The sequence below is a fragment of the Mastomys coucha genome, unplaced genomic scaffold (assembly GCF_008632895.1).
Source record: "Mastomys coucha isolate ucsf_1 unplaced genomic scaffold, UCSF_Mcou_1 pScaffold13, whole genome shotgun sequence".
NCBI classification, from domain to species: domain Eukaryota; kingdom Metazoa; phylum Chordata; class Mammalia; order Rodentia; family Muridae; genus Mastomys; species Mastomys coucha.
Genome location: NW_022196895.1, coordinates 59550231 through 59575887, shown reverse-complemented (window position 1 = coordinate 59575887; position 25657 = coordinate 59550231). Strand labels below are relative to the sequence as shown.

The following is a 25657-nucleotide window of genomic DNA, read 5'->3' as shown; positions in this document are numbered from 1 at the left end:
TTCAATTTATGTCCTAAGAAAATCAATAAAAGGGGCAAAATGTCCCACAGTTATGATGTGGGGTCTTCCTGTCAAAGGCCCTGCAAAGGTAACAGCTACACCCCTCTGTGATCTACACTGCAAAGGTAACAGCTGTACCCCTCTGTGATCCACACTAGGGATCGCAAAGAAATGACCCTGCTGGGTTTTTCAGGCAACTGAAAACCTCAATTTCAGACAACGAGAAGAGAGGAATAAGTAGAATTTAAAGCTATTTTCTAAGAAATTAGGAGACAATAAGACCTTTCACCCAAATAGTCTCTTCATATCTTGAAATTTCTATTTCATGTAATAAAAGATGTAGAGTTATAACATTATTCCTCAATATTCCTCAAATATGGAAAAATTACCTTGTCAATTTTAAAAATATGATCAATCCTTCTTCTCGCCCTCTCTAAAAGTTTCAAAGTCAGATTGGGAAGAAAGAGAGATTCATTCTTAATTTGGACAAATTCTGACCCACACAGCTTAACTGCAGCCGAGGAGCAAGGGGAAGAACGCACAGTTAAAAAGAGATCACTCCCAAACTGCAAATCACCCCAGAATTGGGCTTTTTCTGTACACCATTGATGACTTCATAAATACATTAAAAAGAAAAAAAAAAAGTATATCCAATGCAATGTATGTGATCTTTCTTAAAAGTCTCCCAAAATTACCCAGAGCTGAAAGTCCCTTCTTGTGTTCTCAAAGCACTGTGATGGGGTAAAAAGTGTCCTGCTGCACCAGACTTCACAACTGCTCATCAGACCAGTTGCTTGTTAATCTGACTCTGACTAGGTTAAATTTAACCAAACATGAACTATATCTTATCCACAATTATACCATTGTCCCTCATCAAAACAGTCCCACGCAACTGAGTAAGTCACCTAGCCTCCAAAGGAAGCACACATGCACCCAAAACACACAAACACACACACACATACACACACACACACACACACATACACACACACATACACACACACACACACACACATACACACACACATACACACACACACACACACACATACACACACACACACACACACATACACACACACATACACACACACACACACACACATACACACACACATACACACACATACACACACACATACACACACACACACACATACACACACACACACATACACACACACATTAACTAAATAATAGAGAAGTAATTAAATTCATATCATTGGAATCTTTTTTTTTTTAAATTGGTTTTTCAAGATAAGGTTTCTCTGTATAGCCCTGGCTGTCCTGGACTTCACTCTATAGACCAGGCTGGCCCCAAACTCAGAAATCCACCTGTCTCTGCCTCCCAAGTGCTGGGATTAAAGACGTATGCCAGCACCTCCCAGTTAGAATCTTCTTTTGGCTTAAGATGTACATAAAAAATTTTACAAAAATAGAAGACATTTCTTAAATATTTGGTTTAATATTGGTACAGCCAGCAGACTGAATCTCTCTTCCTACTGTGAAAGGGACCTTCACTGAAAATTCCTTAGTATTGTATTGTTCTTTTCAGGACCCTACATCAGAGTTGGCGCACATTACAAAATTTGAATATTTGAATATTATATAGCATAAAAATAACATTTTGCCAGGCAGTGGTGGTGCATGGTTTTAATCCCAGCACTTGGGAGGCAGAGGCAGGTGGATTTCTGAGTTCAAGGCCAGCCTGGTCTACAAAGTAAGTTCCAGGACAGCCAGGGCTACACAGAGAAACCCTGTCTATAAACCAAAACAAAACAAAACAAAAAAAATCTTAAATACAGTAGCATATAACCATAGATTAAAAACTAAACACTAGCCAAGCCTGAAAGCCACAATTCCAGGACTCTGGAGTCAAGGGCAGAGGGGGCCACAAGTTCCAGAGCCACCTGGATTGCTAAGGGACTTCACAGCCAAGCTAAGATGTATAAGGAAAACCAGTCTTAAAAACCTAAGGGATGGACTGGTTCCTTCTGGTCTGTCTGGGCCGGTGCCCAAAGCTGACCTTGGGCCCAAATTTTTCAGCCAGTCCCACACCATACAGAGGTGGCTCCCCTCCCAGGCACTCTGATACACACACAGGATCAGAGGTGAGGAGGACACAACATCTGTCCCAACACCAGGAGTAACTGCGACCAGCAGCACCCAGGCACACAGGAACTCCACCAGCCTAGTGACAAGGGTTCTTTCTGGTCTGTCTGGGCTGGTGCCCTGAGCAGACCTTGGTCACAAACTCAGCAGCCAGTCCCACAACACCAAGAGCTCCACTCCCAGGTGCTCTAACAAGCCCAGGATCCCAGAGACAGCTTGAGTCTGAAGAGTTCTGATACAACCAGGATCACAAGAAGGACAGGCTCCAGTCAGATTTAGCAAGAGCAGGTAGCACTAGAGATAACCAGATGGTGGGGGAGGGGGAGAGCATAAGAAAACAAGCAAGTAAGAAAACAAGCAACACAAACCAAGGTTACTTGGCATCATCAGAACCCAATTCTCCCACCGTAGCAATTCCTGGACACACCATCACACCGGAAAAGCAAGATTCAGATATAAAATCACTTCTCATGATGATGATGATACAGGACTTTAGGAAGGACATAATAACTCCCTCAAAGAAATAAAGAAGAACACAGGTAAACATCTAGAAGCCCTTAAAGAGGAAACACAAAAACCCCTTAAAGAACTACAGGAAAACACAATCAGACAGGTGAAAGAAATGAACAAAACCATCCAGAATCTAAAAATGGAAATAGGAACAATAGAGAAATCAGAAAGAGAGACAACCCTGGAGATACAAAACCTAGGAAAGAAATCAGGAGTCATAGATGCAAGCATCACCAACAGAATACAAGGCATAGAAGAGAGAATCTCAGGGACAGAAGACACCATAGAAAACATCTATGGTGTCTTCTGCCCCACAAGATTCAAAGAAAATGCAAAAAGCAAAAAGCTCCTAATCCAGAACATCCAGGAAATCCAGGACACAATGAGAAGACCAAACCTAAGGATGATAGGTATAGAAGAGAGTGAAGATTACCAAGGTAATGGGGCCATTAAATATCTTCAACAAAATTGTAGAAGAAAACTTCCCTAACCTAAAGAAAGAGATGCCCATGAACACACAAGAAGCCTACAGAACTCTAAAAAGACTGGACAGAAAAGAAATTCCTCCTGTCACATAATAATCAAAACACCAAATGCATTAAACAAAGAAAGAATTTTAAAAGCACTAAGGGAAAAAGGTCAAGTAACATATAAAGGCAGGCCTATCAGAATTACACCAGACTTCTCACCAGAGACTATGAAAGCTAGAAGATCCTGGGCAGATGTCATATAGACCCTACTAGAACACAAATGCCATCCCAGGCTACTACTATACCCAGCAAAATTCTCAATTACCATAGATGGAGAAAACAAGGTATTCCATGACAAAACAAAATTTACACAGTATCTTTACACAAATCCAGCCCTACAAAGGATAATAGATGGAAAACACCAACATAAGGAGCAAAACTACACCCTAGAAGAAGCAAGAAAGTAATCTTTCAACAAACCCACACAAACCTAATTCCACCTCTTACAACAAAAACAACAGGAAGTAACAATTAGTTTTTGTTAATATCTTAATATAAAAAGTAATATTACCAACATAACCTAATCAATTGAAAACCAAAAATATGAGGAATTAGAAATTTGTTGACTGTCATCCAATGGTCTCTCTAATTTGGTAATTGGAGAAATAGGTCCAATATTGTACAATCCATATACACTTTCTGCTTATTTGTATGTGACAGTGTCTTGCTGTGTACCACATAATGGTCTTGAAATCTTGCTGCTCCTATCTCAGCCTCTCTATTAGTAGTACTGTTTATTTCATGTTTTTACACTATACTATAGTTTTCAGAACAGCTTATATATTTCAAAAGTATTTATACAGCCAAAAGAAACATAGACAATTAACTTGGGAGGTGGCTTGGAAGAGAACAACAAAGTGAGACTGAATGCTTTGCTTGACATTTGTAACTCTTGTATCAAATTTGAAGAAGAGGACTCTATAAGTTACTCTTTCTCTGAGATGAATGCTTTTCCAAATAATCACAGCCAATGAACCAGATTCTTACCCTCACCTAATGTCTGTGCCACCCTCCAAGCAGAACCATTGTTCACTGAGACAGTTGGTGAGTGACTTTATGGATAGACCATGTTAATACACATATCATTTCTTAAATGAATGTAACCTGTTCTCTGTGGGCTGAGAATAAAGACACTCACTCAAGTCAAATAGCTTTGACCATAGCAGGAAGTCTGTATCCAAAAATCGTGCCTACAATTCATTCCTTGGTGCAGCAGAACTGTCAAGTCTCAGCTTAGCTACGATGGAGGTAAAATCCTTTGGTGTTATGAGGGTCATTGAAGTACAGCCTTATTACACCACAGTAAGAGCCAACATTTTAAACTCTACTAAATACAAAATAAACAAAAAGACTTTATATATTTATGTTCATTTAAAAAATACTAGTAGTGATGTATTATTTTGAAATATACAGTTAGTATGTTTGGTGTTTTTTATAATTTATATTGAAAAAAACGTATGTATTTTCAGTATTGCTGCAGACAAGCATCTACATAAGACTGTTAAATTGATTGTTGTTTTATATCAAACAGCTTTTATAACTCATTTTTATTGTAATATTTTATAAATTTTAAAGAATATGACAAAAAAGTTATTGTAGGTATTAAAGAGGGGGGACTTTGGGAGGAGTTGGGGTACAAAAGGGAAACAAGAATGTGATTTAATTCTATTTACTTAAAATATGTTTTTAAATGTTAACAAATTCAGATAAGTTGAAATCATGTATCTCTTCTCATCATAATGCAATAAAACTTAAAAAAAAAAAAAAAAAAACTCAAGGGATGCAGATGTAGCCAGATGGGACGAGCACCTGCTAACACACTCAAAGTTCTGCTATGACCCCTCATACTCAGGGAAGAAAGATTGGAAAACACAAAACTACATGAAGTAGCCAAAAACGTCCAATTTATTCATCTGAATTCTTCTGTGCTTCCTAAATAAAGACAGGACTTTACTTGCATATATTCTCCATATATCCCACCCAAATTAATGTAAAATTGAAAAGGATGGTGAGGAATTCTATAAGTACAATGGTAGCTAGACATATTTCTAGTTTTTTGGAGGTTGATATGGCCACTTTAGTTCAAATGCCTTGAAAAATACGACAAAATAATGCCAAAACAAAACAAAAAGTACATACACACACACACACACACACACACACACACAAACAAAAGTGAAGTTTGTTTTGTGTTACCCAACTACTCCTGTGCACGGGGCCTGCCCAGAAATGTGGTGGATATATACACCATGTTTGCTTTGACTTTAGTTTCTGAATGTTTGTAGTGTTTGGTTTTTTTAAGAGATAGAGAACATCTATCTACAATAGGATTGCGAGGGTAGGAAGCTTTTTCATTTTTAAAAAAGAAAGATGAAAAACCTAAAGTTCGAAGGATCTGAGAGGAGTGATGGAGAGAAAAAAAGTATGATTAAGACTGTATAAAAAAAGGTATATAAAAATTCATTTATTTTTGTACACAAATTCCAACTTACGAATCTATTTGAAAAAAGTTCAACCTACAAAAACACTTAATCATACTAATTCATATGCCTACTTTCGGTAACAGAAAACCAGTAAAATTGCCTCTTAAATCATTAAAAGCAATCTTGTACACACATATTTAGTGACATAGAAAGACGAACAGAAAGCCAGGCATAGTAGTGAACACCTATGACCCCAGCATTCAAGAGGCAGAGGTAGAAGGATCTGTGTGAATTCAAGACCAGCCTGATCTACCTAGTGAGTTCAAGAACAGCCAGAACTACAAGTGAGACTGTCCCCCCTTCCCAAAAAAATAAAAATAAATAAGAAGACATCTTTTAAAATTATTTGCTTTCTGACAGCAGCTCAGCTCTTTCCCCTCAACCTTCCCAAGCTTCCCTTCTAGCAAGTCCCCACCCCTTCTTGTTGGCTGCAGACATGGGGCCACACTGGCTGGGAGTCAGGGAGGCATTGCTAGCTGCCCTGCCCTCCACTATGCTCCCTAGAATTATTTACATAATTTTTAAAATTTCAACTTCACTGATGGTATAAAAACACTTTCAAAATATAATGAATTAAGTGTAAAGAAAAAATAACATTGTAGATAATTACACTCTTTACAAAGTTATGTATATATATGAGTGTTATGCCTGCATGTATGTACTTATACCAGGTGAGTAGAGTTTGATCAAGGAAGCCAAAAGAATGCATTAAAACCCCGGAAACTGAAATTATTCATAGTTGTGAACGACCACGTGGGTCCTGGAAACTGAACCTGGATCCTCTGAAAGTGGAACAAATGCTCTTAATCACCAAACTATCTTTGAATCCCTGACAATTTCTTTTTAATAAACAGTAACATCCTACTTCCTGGTTTTTGATAACTTATGTAAACATGTTTACTTTGCTTGATTCGGACATTGTGCTAGGTTTATAAGCATTTTTTGAAAAATGACATTCAAATCCAGATAACAACAAAAATTCCGACTCAAAAATGCAAGAAAAATGAAAATCAGGAAAAAAGCTTTCAGTCCTTTCTTTAGAATGAAAGAAAAATTGCTGAAAAGAAACCCTAAGGCTTAGGGAAGATTGCAGAAGAGGGCGGAGATACCATACGAGCCCGATGGGTGCCTGTGGTAGGAAACATGTCTTCTAGATATGAAACTACAGCCACGAAGTCTTGATGGAACAGCTGCCTGCCTAACACCTGCATAATGACAACACAAGCTGACATGCCAATATTGACGAAGTAAACCTCACAAGGTCTGACCCAGAAATGGAGAGCCTACAGGCAATTAATGACTGCTGAGAGAGAAAGAATCAATTTTTCCAGGAACAAGCCTCCTGATAGATTATCCAATCCCAGGTGCTCAGCCCGAAATACATCCAACCAACACTAAAGGGATTTTTTAAGGTGTGTGTGTGTGTGTGTGTGTGTGCATAAGAATAAATTTAAAAGAGGAGGTTATGAATTTGAAAAGGAGTAGGGGCATGTAGGAGGAGCTGCAGGGGAAGAAGAGATAGAAATGATGTAAATCATTTTAGTACTCAAATATAAAATTCTAAAACATAAAAATAAAGAAAATGAAAATATAATTTGTTAACTGTTCTCTCTGGCAGTGAACATTTGTCAAACTAATATATACTTGGTTATATATGCTATTCATATTGTCAGACTTGTATCTGGGAAACATTGTCAAACGAAGGCACAAACCGCTCATGATCACACTAGCTGCCTACAGTACTGTTTCCAAAGCCATGCTGCCCCCTGCTGGACCATTTGAGAGACTGTGTGACAATTATATAATAAATAACATGTAATAAATTTTAGCTAATATTTTAAATAACTTAATGTCTAAGTGCTAAATAATTTATTTTACTAGTTTGCCAAATATTCTGCTCCAAAAGATATACTAACAGAAAAGCAGCTCTGATAATTTAATCATCAATATAAATGAGAAACAAACGTTAGGTTTATATTTACCAAAACAAATAAAATCTTATACTTTAAGTTACTGTGGATCCTATTTACATGCCTGAGAGCAACAAGCCCCTCTCTTTACCATATTAGATAGAGCAACTTACACTACAGTTTTCTGGTGGGACGAGAAGTTGTGTGATCTCACCACCATGAACACAGAAGATATGTTTCATTTCTCCGGAAAATATGTCCCAAATTATGACAGAAAAATCCACACCTCCAGATATCAGGTATCTTTGATCATACCGAGCTGAGACCTGATGAGGATACAGCAGACACGTGACTTTGTTCCGATGGCCACGGAGGGTTCTATGAGGGGGCCAACCTGCCAAAGAGGTTTGGAATTCAGAACTGGAAGATTAAAAGTCTTCACACTGCTTCGACGAGCCAGCATGAAATGTTTGAAGGGCCACAGCTTCTACTTCAAGAACATGTCTGTGGAGCATGGCAGAAGCTAGTTTCCCAAGGCTATCAGGCCTTAAAGATAGCGCTAGGCTTTCTGCAAGTGTGCTGCACATGTCAAATTTTAAAGAATTAGTACAAAAAAAATAAAATATTTCAATAATAATTCCCATATTTATTATAAATAGAAAGGAAAATACTGTTGCTATGTTGAGCTATATAACATGTAGTAATTTCCCATTAGTTACTTTACTGTTAATACTGCTACTAAAAAATTACATTGGTTCAACAGCACTGCTCTAGAAGAGTATCAATATTCCTGATAATAAAGCTATATAGTAATCAATTCAACTAATAATTTATGAAACTATTAATATGTGCAAAGGAGATTAAAAGCTGAATACTTTCTTATTCATAGCCATTCATAGTGTTTATTGCAATAACAGATATTTAAATTTTAACTGAACGTATACTACCAATCACACTAGCAATAGACCAACTGGTCTTATTTCTTAAACTACAGCATGGAGAGATTCTCCGCATCAGCGTTCAGAGCTCTCAGAACCCAGTGCACATAGGTAGGCCTTCCGAGTACCTCTCCTGAGCATGTGCTCTCCTTGCAGTAGCTGAACTATGGCCGTCTGGGTGGCAGGCACAATAATGATGCTTCCATCTTCCCGGCCACAGACGAGTCGCCCGTGTGCTGGTATGTAGACGCTCGCAGTTACTTTAAGAGGTTCATTGCTGTTGGGAATCACACTTAGCTGATCGATAATCCCAGCAGGGCAAGGCTTCAGCTTGTCAAATGCCTCTTGCAAACTAATACAAGTTGTCATCTTTAGCCCTGTAGAGGTTTGGTGTCACATAAAATAAATACATTCATGTTTAAAAAATAGTAATAACATTAAATAAGTAAAGTTCGTTGATTCAGTATTGTACTGAATGTCTACTTTGATAAAATATGATACTTAGAAGAAAGTGATACACTAATATTTTCAATTGTTATGCTTCAGACTGTGATAGTATACAAATTACAAACACAATGTGCAGACTCAGCATTACCTTCATCAGCCTCCTGTTTATCTGCTATGTCTGCTATGTTCCAGATGTTTAACCTTCCAGAAGAATCGCCCTGAATTAGTAGCTTATGCAAATATTCCTTGCATCCATAGAAAAACCGAGTAACAGGAGGACAAATTACCAACTGCCAGAAAAAAGGAAAAGAGAATTCAAGCGTCTTTAGCTACATTTGGAATTCAAATCTCTTATAGATTAAGGTGTATTCATATTAAGGTATTTCGATGCTTTGAGCATACCCCAGTTTTAAAAGTGCTTCCAGCATGATTATTCAGTGTATTTTTATGTAGTTTAATAGTGTTAATATTCTTGTTAACTACAGAACATAAATGCTAAAGGAATAAAAAACTCTATAACATTTCTCTAAAACTACTGTGTAGAGTCTTGTGTTCAACTTTATAAAAAGTGGCTACCAATCACAGGGAAAGTTACTTATTTGTTGTTAAATAATTAATCTAGAAATCAAGTCACTCTTAACCAAAAAGAAGTCTGTACTTTTAAAAAAAAAAAAAATTAAAAAAAAAGAGCTCCAAACAGGAACAACACTAAGTGGACTCAGCAGATTGTCTGACAATCGCATGTGTGTAACAATGTAACAAGAGGAGGAAGCCATCTGGTTGAACAATCGCATGTGTGTAACAATGTAACAAGGGCATGTGTGTAATAATGTAACAAGAGGAGGAAGCAGTAGGGTTGAACAATCGCATGTATGTAACAGTGGAACAAGGGCATGTGTGTAACAGTGGAACAAGAGGAGGAAGCCATCGGGTTGAGCAATCGCATGTGTGTAACAATGTAACAAGGGCATGTGTGTAACAGTGGAACAAGAGGAGGAAGCCATCTGGTTGAACAATCCATGTGTGTAACAGTGGAACAAGAAGAGGAAGCCATTGGGTTGAGAGGGAGCCAAGAGACATAGTTCTCAGAAGGTGGGCTGGGAAAACACAAGGTAGAAATGATGAAAATACAGTAATCATGTATGAAATCTAAAACATAACAAATATATATACATATATATATGATTGCATCATAAAAATTACTGGCCTCTAGAATTTATCTATAGTATACATAGACAAGTATTTTAACTGTACTTAAACTTTGATGGTTTTAATTTAAAACTACACACTTAACATGGAGTTGCTATAGAAGCTACAAGAACCAATATCACATTTCAGTGTCTGAGTGTTTCTCAGTATATCACACATACATTTCAATTTAAAATATAATAGTACATACTAGATAGCTGATATTTAAAGAAAATCACGTGCACATGATGGTCAATAACGATTGACAGCATGATAGTATGGAGAATCAGTAAAGACAGAGGCCTCTGAATATGTAAAGGATCTTCTAGACTTCCCCAGGCTGGGTCAGGACTGCATGAAACAGAAGGCAAGCTGAACGCCACCATTCTGATTCCGGAAGCAACGTAGCCAGCTGCTTTCGGCTGCTGTCTTAGATTTCCTCACCAGGACAGACTGGATCCTCCAATTACATGGCAGAGCACACCTGCTTCCTTTACCTGCTGTTAAGTATTCTGTGAGAGCAACATGGAATGTAACTAACACAGTACGTTATGCTTCATTAACGCAGGAGTTTTCATACACATCACTATCCCTTAGTTTAGCTAGAGTGACTGACCAAACTGGAAGGTACCAAGTAGGAGTTCAAGAAAGTAGAAAGAAAATAATTTATATAGGATTTTAACATACACCTAGATGTACAAATTCCATATTTAAAATATTCATAGACAAAAAAACATTTCCCTTCTACTTACCATGCCTCCTTTGATGGGTGGGACATAAGGTTCAGAATGATAAGACTGGAACCCAGAACCCAAAACAAAGCATACGAGACTCTCCTCTCCCAGAGACCAGAGTACACAATCTAGTATCAGTGCTACTACATTTCAACTTTCTTTTATTTTCTGTGTATGAGTCTTTGCCTGCAGCACTGTGCACCACATGTTGTCTGCTGCCCATAAAGATGAGAAAAGGGTTTTGGTTCCCGTAGGACCACAGGTAGTGTCAGTTGTGAGCCTCCATGAAGGTACTGGGAACTGAACTCAAACCCTCTGGAAGAGCAACAAATGTTCTTAGCCACTGAGCCATCTCTCTGGCCCACACAACTCAATTATAAATAGTAAAACAGGCTTTTAGAAAACACAGGGAGTTTCTATTTCAATACAGAAAAAACTTTAATTTTTATTTTTAATATCCAGGTTTTTGAGTCACTACTTGATTTGAGAGAGACTGCAATGCATAACTCAAACAGCAAACAGCATGAGTCAGCATTAACATATAAGTATAAAATAACTTAGTGGTCAATATGAATTTTATAAAAAGCCAATTCTAATAAATAATCAGTATAAGATCACTTGTATTCTTACATAAAGGCAGGTACTACTTAATAGTTAAATTGCATATTAAAAATCTGCAAATTTTGAAATGTGCTTGTACCTCACCATATCAATGTTTGTGAAATCTAACACTATGCTGGATCTCTCGGAATCTCTGGAGTGCCTATACACCATCAATGTAATCAATGACAAATGGTACCTGAAGAACTTTACCTCTTTATCTTTCTGATCCAAGAGGCTATGCTGCACAGGAGGAATCAAATTTTCAACCGCTTTCCCCACATCACTGCGGAATGAATCACTAGCTGGAAGGCAACTGAAACAGGAAAGTAAATATCCACTTAAAATACCCATAGAATGGCAAGGCATGGTGGCACACACCTTTAGTGCCTCCAGCACTTGGAAGCAGAGGCATGCAGCACTCTGTGTGTTCAAAGCCAGCCTGGTCTGCACAGTGAGTTAGAGGACAGCCAGAGCTACATAGTGAGAGCCTGTCTCAAAATTAAATAAAATTATAAAATAAATGATATGAAATACTTTATTCCAAGGTTTATGACAACAGACAAAATGGAATTTTTAAGTTTCAATAAATTTAAATATGGATTAAATAACTTTAAAAAACATCTTTTGAAGGCTCCTGAGACATCTCACAGGTAAGAGTTTGCTGCCGAGTCTGACAGCCTGAGTTTAGTCCCTGGAACCTATCTGGAAGGAGAACTGATGCCCATGAGTTGTCCTCTGACCTGCACACATGCACATACACACATACAGTAAATAAGTAAGTGTAAAAAATTTGCCTGTTTCTTTGTACCTAGAAGTTAAACTGGGATTATACACAGTTTAATTATTATACACAGCCTTGAGACATCCTGAAGCTTAATCCATCTGAATCCTTTACATTTAACTAAAATCTTAACATATCTATTTCATACCTGGCAGGAAGTTTGTAAATGTAACTCTGCCCATTTTCAGTCCAAATGATGACTTTGTCTGCAGACACAAAGTCCCCTCCAGTCCACGTCTGTCCATTTTCACTAGGACCTGAACACAACAGGGAGTAGTCGCCAGCATCGAACACCTAGGAGAAAAGAAAAATTCACAATTTTAATTTATTCCAGATGGTTATGATTTAAGTAAGACAGAATAACATTTCACCTCAAAGAAAACTTCTGAAAACATATTTAACAAACTCAGGCTTTTAAAATATGATTCAGCAGATGAAGGTATTTTCTCTGTGAGATCTGGGGCAGTCATCATAGGTCCCACTCTGGGTGACTTCTGGCAGACACTGAACTAGGTCAAGTGCAGCAGGTGTGTTCCCAGCAAAGGACCAGGAATCCTTAGTCATCTGTATGTTGAGGAAGGATGTACACCTTGGATAAAGGCAAACAGTAGGAACCCCGCCGTCTACAGCACATAATATACTCTGACATTATATTACTTTCTGCTCAGTAGAATAATCTTGCTTGGCCTTACTGCAGCAGTGTTCTGAAATTATTATTATGAATAGGAAGTTAAAGGGCTCCACTTTAATATTTAATAATTCTGCATGGAAAGGCCAAGGTGCTATAACTTTACTAGGAACAGCATCTAGTGGCCTTGCATAGACTTACTTTTACAAAGCACATGAAGTTCACAGGTACATTTATAATTATCTTATCTGACCCTCAGAACCACTAAAGGACACAGGCAGGCAGCTCTTGGAGTCCTGATCTACCATCAGGAGAGGGATACAGAGGACACTAGCAACACTTGTTTGATGTCATATATCAGAAACTGGGTATGGTGCACAGCAGTAATTCAGCAGAGGCCGGTGGATCTCTATGAGTTTGAGGCTAGTGGTGTCTCGATAGGACTTGCAGGTCAGACAGGGCTACATAACAATACCCTGTCTCAAAAACAGAAAAGAAAAGAAAAGAAAAGAAAAGAAAGGAAAAGAAAAGAAAAGAAAGGAAAGGAAAGGAAAAAAGAAAAGAAGGGAAAGAAAGGAAGAAAGGGGAGAGTGAGATAAAAGAAATAGGTATGTACCAATACATAATAAAACTAGGAGGTATAACACCCCTACACTTCCATTTCCTAACAGACTAGTTCTTTGTACTACTTCCAATACTTGCAATACTTGATAAAAGTACATTCTATATTTTGCTCAAGGGGAGTGAGAATTCATTCTCACCGTCTTTTATGTTACTCTTCTTCAGAGAAAACAATGACCTTTGGCTAGGAATATAACTCAGTAGAGTGACTGCCTAGCATGCAAGAGACCCCAGGGCTCCATCTCTACCGCTATAGAAACCAGGTCTGCAACGCCAACCCCAGCGCTCAAGTGCAGGCTAGAGGGTTAGAAGCTTGAGGTCGATCCCAGCTACACATCAAGTTTGAGGCCCGATTTAAGAGTATTTCAGATTACAAAGCTCTCTAGATAAGTTTTAGTTTGTTTGTTTTATGCTTTTTATTTGTACTACTGCTTGTCGGAACTGTTATCCAGTGCCTCAACTGCATCACAAACAAGAGGTGATCGGTTCTTGTGAGAGAAGTCCTTACTACTCTAGGGGAAAGGATGCTCGCTTAAAGTGCATGTTCAGTCATATCAATGTAATGTGATCTTCCAGGGAATCATAAGCAGCACTTTAGGAATCAGCCATTGAAGGAGCTCTAGCCTTAACCTGCTCTCCCACGGCTACCTTTATTGCATGTTTTTACTAAAACTGTGAGTAGTTTTTTTTTAAGCATGAAGGTAGCCATTGAGTGACTGAAAAAAAGTAAAATGTGTCACGATAGTATGGAAGACACACACACACATACACACATACACACACACACACACACACACACACGTTATATGACCATACTAAAAGTGGCAAATTCTGGAGGTCTGCAAAGTCGTTCTGGTGAGTTGAAGGCTCCGATTATGTGTGTGTTCGGGGTGGCAGGTATCGTCCTCCCTCACTCTTTACCTGCTCCTTTGAGGCAGCTTCTCTCCTGAACTTGGAGCTCTCCTCTCACCTAGGCCCCAGGGGTCCTCCTGACTCCTCTCTCCTCAGGGTAGGTCTATGGACATCTGCAGGAACACCTGGCTTCTCATTTGGGCACTGTGAGCAGATCGCCACTCCTTGTTATTACAGAGCAAAACTCTCAGCCACTCACCGACTCTCCAGTTGCAGCTCTCTTCTTAGACGCACGTCTCCTACGACAAAACTGCACTTCTCTTACATTTACTAACCACCTGGCTCTCTTCTTTTCTGAAATAGTTTTATCCATTTTCCTAGTGGTTTATTTATATTTTTATTCTTCCTCATACAAGCTTTTTCCAACAATGAACAAGTTATCCACATATGCATCATAAACATCTTTTCTTACTAAGTAAGAAAATGAAGCCATTCTAGCTCAAGTAAGTATTTTACAAGGTTTTAATTAATTCTTTGAGCATTTCATTCCATGTTATTGGATCATATTCATCTCTCTTCCCCCAAATTCTCCAGGATGCCTCACCTCCCTACCCAACAAACTTCATTCCTCCATCTCTTAGACCAATCTAAGTCCAGTTTGCATTAGCTGACTCCCCCCTAGGACTGAGGCTGCCCTAGAGTGTGGTCAATAGACCAGGTGTCATATCATTAAAGAAAACAAAGTTTGCCCTTCCCAGTAGCCATGGAATGCCAACAGCTCCTCAGCTATGGTAGGATTTCACGTCCATCTCCCCTGCTCCATGCCATGATTTTGTCTGGCTGCAGGACATATCATGCATGCTGTCACAACACTGTTGGTTAACATGTGCAGCTTCCCTGCTGTGTCTGGAAGGCACTGTGTCACTGAAATCATGGACTACTTCTGACTCTTATATCTTTCTGCCACCTCCATTCACACAGATCCATGACCCTTGAGGAGAGAGGTGTGGTATGTCCCATTTAAGGCTGAGTACTCCAAGTTTCTTAGTCTCTGCTCCTGACAAGCTGAGGGCCTCTGTGTTGTCATCTACTATACACATTGGTACACAGACAAACGTGCAGGAAATATTCATGCACATAAAAATAAATTTATATTTCAAAGTAAGAAAAGCAACTGCTCCTACCATGGTAGGCAGCTTCTGAGATGTGCCCACCTAACACCCTCCTTGGATCAGTACATACTAGATTTTCTGTCAGTTTCTAGAACATATTTTGTTTCTAGAACATAGAGAAAGGCATGAGTTCTCATTTCCATGATCAAGAGCATCTTCAAATTACCTTTACTTGTTCACTTTCTGGGGGAGAACCCTGCTAGCCTCTGAGGGCAGCTCCAGTGAGAGGACTACAGGCTATCACTCAAGGAATAAGACTGGGAAGAATGTCTTCATTCACCAGAGAGATGAAAGGCCTAACTGTCAGAAAAGGAAGCACAGGAGATCCTCCAACACTAAACTTGCAAATGAAATCCAAGTCTGCAAAGAGACTGTGATGGCAGCCTTTGGAAAATTCAGGCATTTTAAGGGGTATTAATAAAATAAATGCCTGTGGCTCTAGGCAGAGAGCCAAACAGATACATGATATAAAGATATATTGCTCTAATACATCTTAAGAAGATACTCAAATTCTGTCCATCGTGGGCGCCACAGAAGTTCTGGGTTTAAATCCTGCTTTGACCAGCTGCCTGCTTATAAGTGGGTACAGAAAGAAGTGTGAATCAATTGTATTAAGATGGTATAAAGATAACTTGCCTCACAGGATGCTCATATTCTGTCTAACATGGACTCCATGGGAATATTGGGTTTTATATCCTCTTGGCAACATAAGAAAGGCCTAAGTATAGGCACATACAGTATTTTAGTTTATTTCATTTGCTTTAGATTGCTTTAATTTTCAAAATGGGTGTGATGTTGAGTTTTGTGGTTATATTACTCCTCTGGGAGAGAGGTGAAAAAAAAGTTCTTCTGATTACTGGCTCAAGGATATGCTGCTTTGGGAAAAAGGTTTTGTCTTTGTGTTTTTGGAAAAGGTGAATAAGGTATTTATACCTTCCAGAGTTATATGGATCAGATATGATGAAGAGAGACCTCAGAGGACTAGATTCCAGAAAAATCAAACACAAAAACATACCTTGATGATACTGAATTTTTTTTTTGAGATTTATATATTACAGAATATACAGCCTTGGTGAATTTCCTTGTCAGACATGCTGAACTGGCCTGTTTGAACTCCTGATGTCCAGGACTTCAGCCAGATCCAGTCAAGACACAAACATCAGAGACTAATCAATCCTGTTTTCCCTACCTTTCCCACCCTCTTCATAATATCTCAACACCCATGTTCAGCTTGAAAATGTTATGAAGCGTCATCACCCCAGTTCCCTGGGCTTCGGGGCTGGAGAGGGTTATTAATAGGTTGCCTTTCTAGGGAATGTAGAATTGGTCATATTTGGAACAGGGAGGAAATAACTAGAATTGATTGTATAGCCATAGTCTCATTTGGTAGAAATCTTTATGATTGTTACTACATTGAAGTCATAAGTTCTTATTTGGTACAGAATTTATTTTGATACAATATCAAGATTATCATTGGTATAAATTTCTTTTACTGATACTAAATATTTGAAAGTACAGGGCTTAGACCAGTCTTTCTTTTGCTGTTATTATAAACAGATCTGAAATGGTTAAGCCTGTGAGTTTAGGGCCAAATAACAAATTCATGGCCCTGAGTTTATTGTTAGAGTATTTTCAAGATTTTAACTAGAAATAGCTGAGAGTAGTTAATGGACAACAGTCCAAATTACTTTACATAGATAGTTGGTTTTCAAAAACATCAGAAATCCACAGAATGTAATGTTTAATGTTATTTCTTCACTTGTTGAGACTAGTCTGCTCCTGACAGCTTTCCCTTTCTTGGATTCAAAGAAGAAATTGAGCATCTATGAGTTTCTCCAGTTGTGGCATGACAACTAGATAAGAATTGCCTCTTCATCTACAGACATACTGTCCAAAGAAAGGACACAATTACAGGTTTAGGACAGCTTAATTCTGCTAAGACAGAGTAGGCTAGTCCTTAACATTCCTGTTTCTCTAGGTCTGTCAGACGACCCTGGCCCGAAGGCTGAAGACTGATGCTCCAAAGTTTTGAAGTAAAGGACTGTCCATGTGTTCAGCAGTCTCTATCAACTGGCTACATTTTGGAAGCTATGTTAGGCTTCCTATATATTTTCAGCTATTATCAGTCGTTCTTGGATTTCTAATAGGGTTAAAAAACTACATAGTCCTAGCCAACACAGGCTTTTTACTTTGAGAGGAACAGATTTACGAGGATAGTTTTCAGTTGACATTCAATCTAAAGCCAGGACATAGCCAGGTGCAGAACTATAGTCTTTTAAGTTAGGATAGAGGACAGTGTTCAATTTTATTGGCAAAAATGTTAGACTGGGTGTTATATCTATGTTATACCATATAATTTACAAAGTGGTAATAGTTGTGTTCAATTTATATTTTGAGAGAAAGTCTTTTTTTTTTTTTTAATTAAACAGAAAGGGTGAAATATTGTAGGATTTTCTGTCCAATCACATTAGGGCAGTGGCAGGCCTGTGATTGGACAGGATAAGGGAGGTGGAACTAGGAGTTTGCGGGAGGGGTCACAGGAGAGGGGAAGGAAAGAAGACAAAATAGAGGCAGGCAAACAGGAAGATGATCTGGATCACACATGGTTTTAAACAGCCACAAGTAGCTAGGACTTTCACAAGGTTAGAATAATTGGATTAACACTTTATCTTTACCAATTGGCTCTGAAATTATTGTATTGGCATCTTGTAAATTGTGATCTTATTGTTATATAAATCTGATTAGATAATTAAGCTTTAAGAGTCATGTTTCCCCTGGGTAACTAGGTTTTGAGATGGCTGGTCATGGGGTGTGTGGGGTATTGCATGGAAGCAAGATGAACTGGCTAGCTGAAAGAGAGTAGCTCAGCGGTGATAAGAGGCCAAGTGGGACCCTGCCAGGACGTAGTGTTGTGGCCTGCCAGTACCCATACTAGAGCAGGAACATGGACCGGAGAGGGCAAGAGAGATGGCAGGATAGCTTTTTAAATATTTCCTGCAACAGAAGTGCCCAGTAAACTAAGCCCTGGTCCCTCAGGAAACTGGACAAGAACACATTTCTACTACTGTAATGTAAGTTTTCCAGTGATTATTTGTTAAGCAGATTTAAATAACTGGCACCCTTTCCTCAGATGGTATAAGTACTGAAAGTACTCAGCCAGCATAATCCCTAGCTAAATTCCAAATATTTGTCCTTACCCTACAGCAAAGAGACCTCTTTTGCAACAGATGCAAACCATTACAGAAAACCACAATCAATCAAAAAACAAAGGTGTGGAGTCCAGTCCCAAAGGATACATCTACAAAATAACTCCCTCACCTAAGGCTCAGAGACCATTGCAGAATGATCGCTGGGTGGGTGGAAATTGTAAGAGCCCAAGGAGCAGGGGTTTTGCTCTGAAATTACATCTCCCAGAACTGTCAGAAGCTACACCATGGAGCCTCGGCGGCATGACTGCCTGAACATGAGCTGAACAAAGACAACAGCAGACATGTGGCCCACAAGGCAGGAAACTGAGGCATGCTGAGAGCTGGAGAAACAGTCTGACCCAAGGAAAGGCACACCATTTCGCCATCTAATGCTAGATGGTCAGTCTTGAACACATACATTCAAATAACATTACACAGATTGAACAGGTTGTGTTCATGTATTTAGGAATGTGTGTGTGTGTGTGTGTGTGTGTGTGTGTGTGTGTGATTAATGAGAAGAGGCCATAAATATGAAACAAAGAAAGGAGGAATATATGGGAGAGTTTCGAGGGAGGAGTGGGAAAATGATGGAATTTTATTAAAATCACAAAAAAAGGAATAAATTTTTAAATACATGGAAGTTTTGAAAATTGCTAAGTACAGAACAAATGTTCAAAACACACTGGCTAATTTTCTGTTATATTCTATTGCCAAGACAAGCAATGATGGGAAATTCCTCCTCTCATCATTAGCTGTCCAGTGATAGAGTTAAGACTTCCAATTTGAAGAAGCCAGGAAGCATGTATTATTTAGGTTTTGTGACATACTATAAAGAGAAATGTCCACCCTACAGAGGCCTCATTACCACCACTTACACAATAACTAAGTCATAATAAAGTAAAAATTAAGACCAATAAAATAGATTAAACCATTCATTCCACGGAGTAAAACAAAAAGATTGCTACATAGAAATAAGTCCCAATTGCTCAAAAAAGTGTCAGAGCCAAATGGGAGTTCCAAATGACTGACAAGTCTTGTGTCCCGTACATCCTTGGGATTATCTCTTGATAAAAATAAGACTTCATATTTTCAACTTACCCGCCAGTATTTGGAGCATACAACCAAAAGTGACCTCTGTGTGAATGCACAAAAAGAGATGCTTTGGCAATTCTGACAATAAATTGGTTTGGATTCCTCCTCAAATATTGGCTCAGTATCCTGAAAAGAAAAAGATTTACAAAGTCTCAGGAATAACATATAATAATTAAAATCATCACAAAACAATAAAGATACCACACCAAGGAACAAAAGTACTATGTGCTACATTCATCGTTTTAAACCCTTGGGTAGAAGCCGAGAGTCACAGCAGCAGAAGTGTACTCTTAAGAGAAGGGGGACAAAAGTGTCTGCTACAAAGCTGCCCAACATCTCAACCCTGATGGTAAGTCAGAACATCCTCACTGGAAATGAAAGGTGATTTGAATTTTACAGTAATCCTATGGTTATAAATACTTAAGTTTTTAAAAAACTGATTAATTCTTCCAGTCTTTTCCAAGTTCAACACTAATAGTTCCCTAACTGAAGTGAAAAATATCAATATTGTTAGGAAGCTGATCTTTCTTGTCAAAAGTAAATAATTATTCTAGTCCATATGACTATGAAAGAAGAGTAAAAATGGCTTTTATGATTTGGGGTTTTTTGTTGTTGGTGGTGGGTTTTTTTGTTTTTTTGTTTTGTTTTTTTTTTTTGATGATGTTGGTTTTTGAATATGAAATGTCCCCACTGCTCAACTGTTAAGCTGTACTCTGCACCCTATGCTGATACCAGGAGGCACTGGAAACTTTAGGAGGTGTGTGCAGTTGAAGTTGGTCGCTGGAGGCACACCTTTGAATATTCTACCTGGTCCTAAGTCACTTCCTGACTCTCTGCCTCCTGCAGCCCCAGGGTGAACAGACACCTTGCCCTCTGCACACTTCTGCAGCAATGATGTCGCTCGCTACTGGCCAGTCAGTCATGCCGAGGACTACATACTGAAGTCTCCAAAGCCACAGAGTAAGCCACTCCTCCTTCCCTCAGTCTGCATCTGTCAGGCACTCTGTCACTGTGCTGTCAGAGCATGCAAAAGTGACTAAAATGAGTTGTTATTTAGTTCACTCAAGCAAGCCCTTCTAACTTTTATTTTAAACAAAAGCAGGAGGAAAACACCTCTTACATTTTTCTACTGCATATCCTGGATGATATATTTCCTTTTTTTTATTGGATATTTTATTTATTTACATTTCAAATGTTATCCCCCTTCCTGGTTTCCCCTCCAGAAGTCCCCTATCCCATCCTCCCTTCCCCTTTCCCACCCACCTACCCTCTCCCACCTCACCATCCTGGCATTTCCCTACAATGGGGCATCGAGTCTTCACAGGACCAAGGGCCTCTCCTATTGATGACCAACTAGGCCATCCTCTGCTACATATGCTCCTGGAGCCATGAGTCCCTCCATGTGAACTCTTTGGTTGGTGGTTTAGTCCCTGGGAGCTATGGGGGATCTGGTTGGTTCACATTGTTGTTCTTCCTATGAGGTGCAAACCCTTCAGTTCCTTCCATCCTTTCTCTATTTCCTCCATATTTTATATCCTTGATGGAGCAAATCTTCCATCAGAACAGAGGAAAATAGTTCACTCACAGTAGCAAACAAACTAAGGATCTCTTCTAATATGTGCATGTGATTATTTCAATAGAAACACTTTTTACTTTAAAAAAAAATTAAGTGACTAACACGAATCCTACAAAGTTTAAATGATAAAATAATAAAGATAGATATCACTGCCCATCTCACCTGCATTCCGCTAATTTCAGAGGTAACAATCCACACCTTCAGAATACCCGTCACGGAGAGCGCTACCACAGTGTCCTCTAAACCAGGGAGAGACAAGAAGCCAAGGTAAAGCACAGCATGCTTTCCTCTAACATTACAACAGTCTGATCTCATGAAGAAAAACACGGTGCCCTGTGCTTAGAATAATAGAAACTCAGTGTTTACATTAGTGTTCTTTTCTGAAAAAAAGATTATGTTTACCCCAATGAAAGGCTTCACTAGCTGTACTAACTGAGTGTAAGCACGGTTACAGATGTTCATTCAATTTTATCTTTTCTCTTCACTGTCTCCAAGAGAAATGGTGCCTCTTAGCAAGAGCTAAGACCAGAACCTAGAAACACACAGGAAGCTACAGTTCTCATCACCAGCACATGCTAGCAATGCTAAGCCTGCCTCACTGGAGAAAACCCCCATAAGTTGACGCTTCCCAAAGCCTGGTGACCTGTCGCTCTGAGGAGAGGTAATCTAACACCTGTGAGTTAAGTACTAAGTCAGGTAAAACCCATTTTGGGTTTTTGGTTTGTTTGTTTTTTTTTTCCGAGACAGGGTTTCTCTATATAGCCCTGGCTGTTAAAACCCATTCTGAAGGGGACAGATCACAAGTTACTGAAATAGCCAGGCGGTGGTAGCACACGCCTTTAATCCCAGCACTTGGGAAGCAGAGGCAAGCAGATTTTTGAGTTCGAGGCCAGCCTGGTCTACAGAGTTCCAGGACAACCAGGGCTACACAGAGAACCTTGTCTCGAAAAAAAAAAAAATACTGAAACAAATATCTGTTGAATTTAAGAATAAACCAAAATTGTTAACTTTGACCAATTATAGCTTGTTACAGTAAACTGAGTAGTAGGTGATGCTCAAGCTGCTGAAAGAAGTGACACACTGACCTTGTGTCCGGTGAGAGCGGATGATGCTCATGGAGCTGATCCAGTCTGGCGAGATCTTTGATACCAAAGAGTACAGCACCTCAAGGCTGGTGGCATCCACAACGAGGACCTCAGGGTAGTGTCCGTGGCAGAGGAGCCTTCCTTCTTGCTGATTCCCAACAGAGAATTGGTAGAACTAAACTCAAATTTTAAAAAAAAATATTTTTGAAATGTACTGCTTCAGTTAAGAAACTTGAAAGACAGGCATTAATTAAACATGTCAAGATATTCTTGCAAACATACATTACTCCAGTAATCACTGCAGATAAGTAAATCCACATTGGATTATACTAGTTTTTAATATTTAAGAAAAAAGTATTTTCTAATGTCACATACTCATTTTGAACTCTTACAAGGCAAAAATAATGATTAATCTTTTTATCCTTATCTCTGCCATCTAAAGCAGAAAATTTTCATGAGGAGGTAGGGGACTCATTTTGGGTTTTGTTTTGGGTTTTATTTGTTTGTTTGTTTGGGGTTTTTTGTTTTGCTTTGCTTTCTGGTTGTTGTTGTTGTTGTTGTTGTTTTGATACAGGGTCTCACAATGTTGCTCTGCTCTGGCTGGCCTGGAACACTCAATATACACTATCCTAGCATCAAATTCATAGAAATCTGCCTGCCTCCACCGTCAGAGTCCCACACGTAAGGGGAAGTATCACCACACAAGCCTTACAAATTAAGATAAGATAAAACAAAATAAAATAAAATAAGCTTAACAAATTAAATAAAAAAGGAACTCATGTGAGTCACAGAAGCAATCCGATTCTGATAGGAGCAGGTGAGTGTGACGCATGCACCATCCATCACGGTCCACCCATCAACAGAATGTTGAACCACATCTTAGTGGTCACTTGCGCTGTGATGAATCACCATGACCAAAACAACTTGGAGAGAAAGGCCTTATTTCACTCACAGACCCATATAACAGTCCATCATCAAAAACAATGACAGCGGGCACTCATGCAGGGCAAGAACCTGGAGGCAGGAGCTGAAGCAGAGGCCATGGAGGGTGCTGCTTACTCCCCATGGCTTGTTCGACTGCTTTCTTACAGAAGTCAGGTCCACCAGCTGGGCCCTCCCACACCACTGGACTTAAGAGATATTTTCGCAGTTGAGGTTCCCTCCTTTAAGATAACTCTCACTTGTACCAAGTTGATATAAAACTAGCCAGCATAAACCACAAAGAAATTCAAAATGCCTTCCCGCTTCCGAGGGAGTTGCTAGATTGGGTTAACTGAAGAAGGAAGACCCACCTTAATGAGGGTGGAACCATCATGTGGATGAGAACCAAGCTGAACATCGTTTCATTCCTCTGCTTCCTAACTACAGTAGTGTGATCAGCTGCCTTTATCTTTGCCACCATGCCTTTCGAACAATGACAGACTATGTCCACTTGAACTATATAACCTGAAATAAATTCTTCCTCCCCTAAATTGCTTCTAAGCAGGTATTTTTTTTTTCACAGCAACAAGGAAATTTAGTAATTCGGTAAACAGAGAATAGAAGTGAAGGATGATTGATGTTCAACATATTATAATCTGTTATTTTCTCCTGGGACCCCCAGACACACACATCTACACATATACGAGGGGAAGGTGTGTCCTGTGGAAAGAATGAGCTCAGAGGACGTACCAGGGAAGAGTGCTTTCCTGAGGGCATGGGCATGTTATTAGAATTGCCAGAGTAAAAGCCTCTGTACTTAAATGCTATATTCTCAACACTTTTCTGCATACTGATTCTACATTTAAGATACTTGAATATTGGGAAGAGTGATGTCTACATGGAGATCCAAGTTTTCCAAGCATTTAAGAAAAGATGTCTCTATTATTTGCTGGACATGATGAGGAGTTGCACCCATGAACTCTCAACAACTGTGACTGCTGCACAAAACCTGCATAACCATTCCATGTATCATTCTGGCAGGAGAGGATGAAGGACTCACAAGGCCCCACTGTTGCAGATCGGATTTGTGTTTACATAGGAATTTGCATGTCCACTGCGGGTCCCTGCCAACAGTTGGTTTTTTGACTGGTCAATAAAGAGCCACCGGCCAATGGCTGGACAGGGGGACAGAGGCAGAACTTTGAGGATCCCCAGAGAGCAAATGCAGGACAGGGAAAAGGAGACTCACCAGGACAAAAGGAAGGAAGAGGAAATAAACATGAGAGCTGTGGAAGACAGAGAACCAGCCATGTAGGAATCAGGGAAAAGCAACCCCAAGGGCCACTCCACCGCTGGGTCTGGGGTAGCAGAGATAAAATATAGATTTTTGAAAGTATTAAGTCAGGAATACTGGAAGTGAGTGTGTTCTAGCAGTGGGGAGGTTTGGAAGTAACCAGACATTGAGCTAGTTAAGGCATATTAAAATATAAAGGTTGCATGTTTCATTCGTGAATCCAGAGCTCTTGGGTGGGTGCAGAGCTGCTCAAAGAGAGGGTGCAAGAGAGTGCACCTTAACTTTTTACCACTCCACCCCACCCCAGCTGAGGGCAAGCTGCTGAGGGAGGGCGAGTTAGTTTTCTTCAATGACCTTAAGCCTCCTCACAGGTTCCTCATGCCCAAGTAGTCACCTCTATACCCACGTACATACATAGGCTACACTAACTGAACTCAGTAGGAACAATAATAATTATAGAACAAGAGGACAAGAACAAGAGAAGTGGGTGTGCAACGGGACCCAGGAGAACTTGGGAGTGGGGAAGGGTGATGAAAATAGACTAAAAGTATATGAAGTTCTCAAAAAATATTAACGTAAAATGTTGCACAGAATTGCTTAATAAATTGCTATTTTTATGTCATTTCAGTAAGTGCAGATGTCACCAACGGTCATCTCGATAAACACAAAAACAGTCTTTGCCAATGTAATGGCACATACTTTAATCCCAGTACTTTGGAGGCAAAGGCAGGCAGTTCAAAAGAAGCCTGGTCCACATAGTAAGTTCCAGAATAGTCATGGCTATGTAGACAGGCCCTGTCTCAATAATAATAATGATGATGATGATGATAATAACAATACTATTTATTATTATTATTATTATTATTATTATTATTATTATTATTATTATTAAAAAATTCCTCTCTGGATCTGAATGAGTGAGGAGGACAGAGTAAGTTGCCATAATACCCACAAATCTGCCAAAAGGTTTATTTTTTTTTTTTTTTTTTTTT

The 25657-nt window shown here is 39.1% G+C and overlaps 1 protein-coding gene across 2 annotated transcripts in view; it reads right to left on the bottom strand.

Moving 5' to 3' along the window:
• The window catches only part of Wdr7 (WD repeat domain 7), a 293177-nt gene that overhangs the window by 251308 nt on the left and 16212 nt on the right, over window positions 1-25657 (bottom strand). For both annotated transcript variants that reach the window (XM_031365861.1, XM_031365862.1), the window contains exons 5-12: window positions 22451-22625; window positions 21528-21604; window positions 19796-19915; window positions 12385-12530; window positions 11666-11768; window positions 9079-9220; window positions 8612-8860; window positions 7719-7939 (exon numbers count right to left, since the gene is read on the bottom strand). In XM_031365861.1, coding sequence (XP_031221721.1) covers window positions 7719-7939; window positions 8612-8860; window positions 9079-9220; window positions 11666-11768; window positions 12385-12530; window positions 19796-19915; window positions 21528-21604; window positions 22451-22625 — 1233 coding nt within the window. The remainder of the gene's footprint in view (window positions 1-7718; window positions 7940-8611; window positions 8861-9078; window positions 9221-11665; window positions 11769-12384; window positions 12531-19795; window positions 19916-21527; window positions 21605-22450; window positions 22626-25657) is intronic.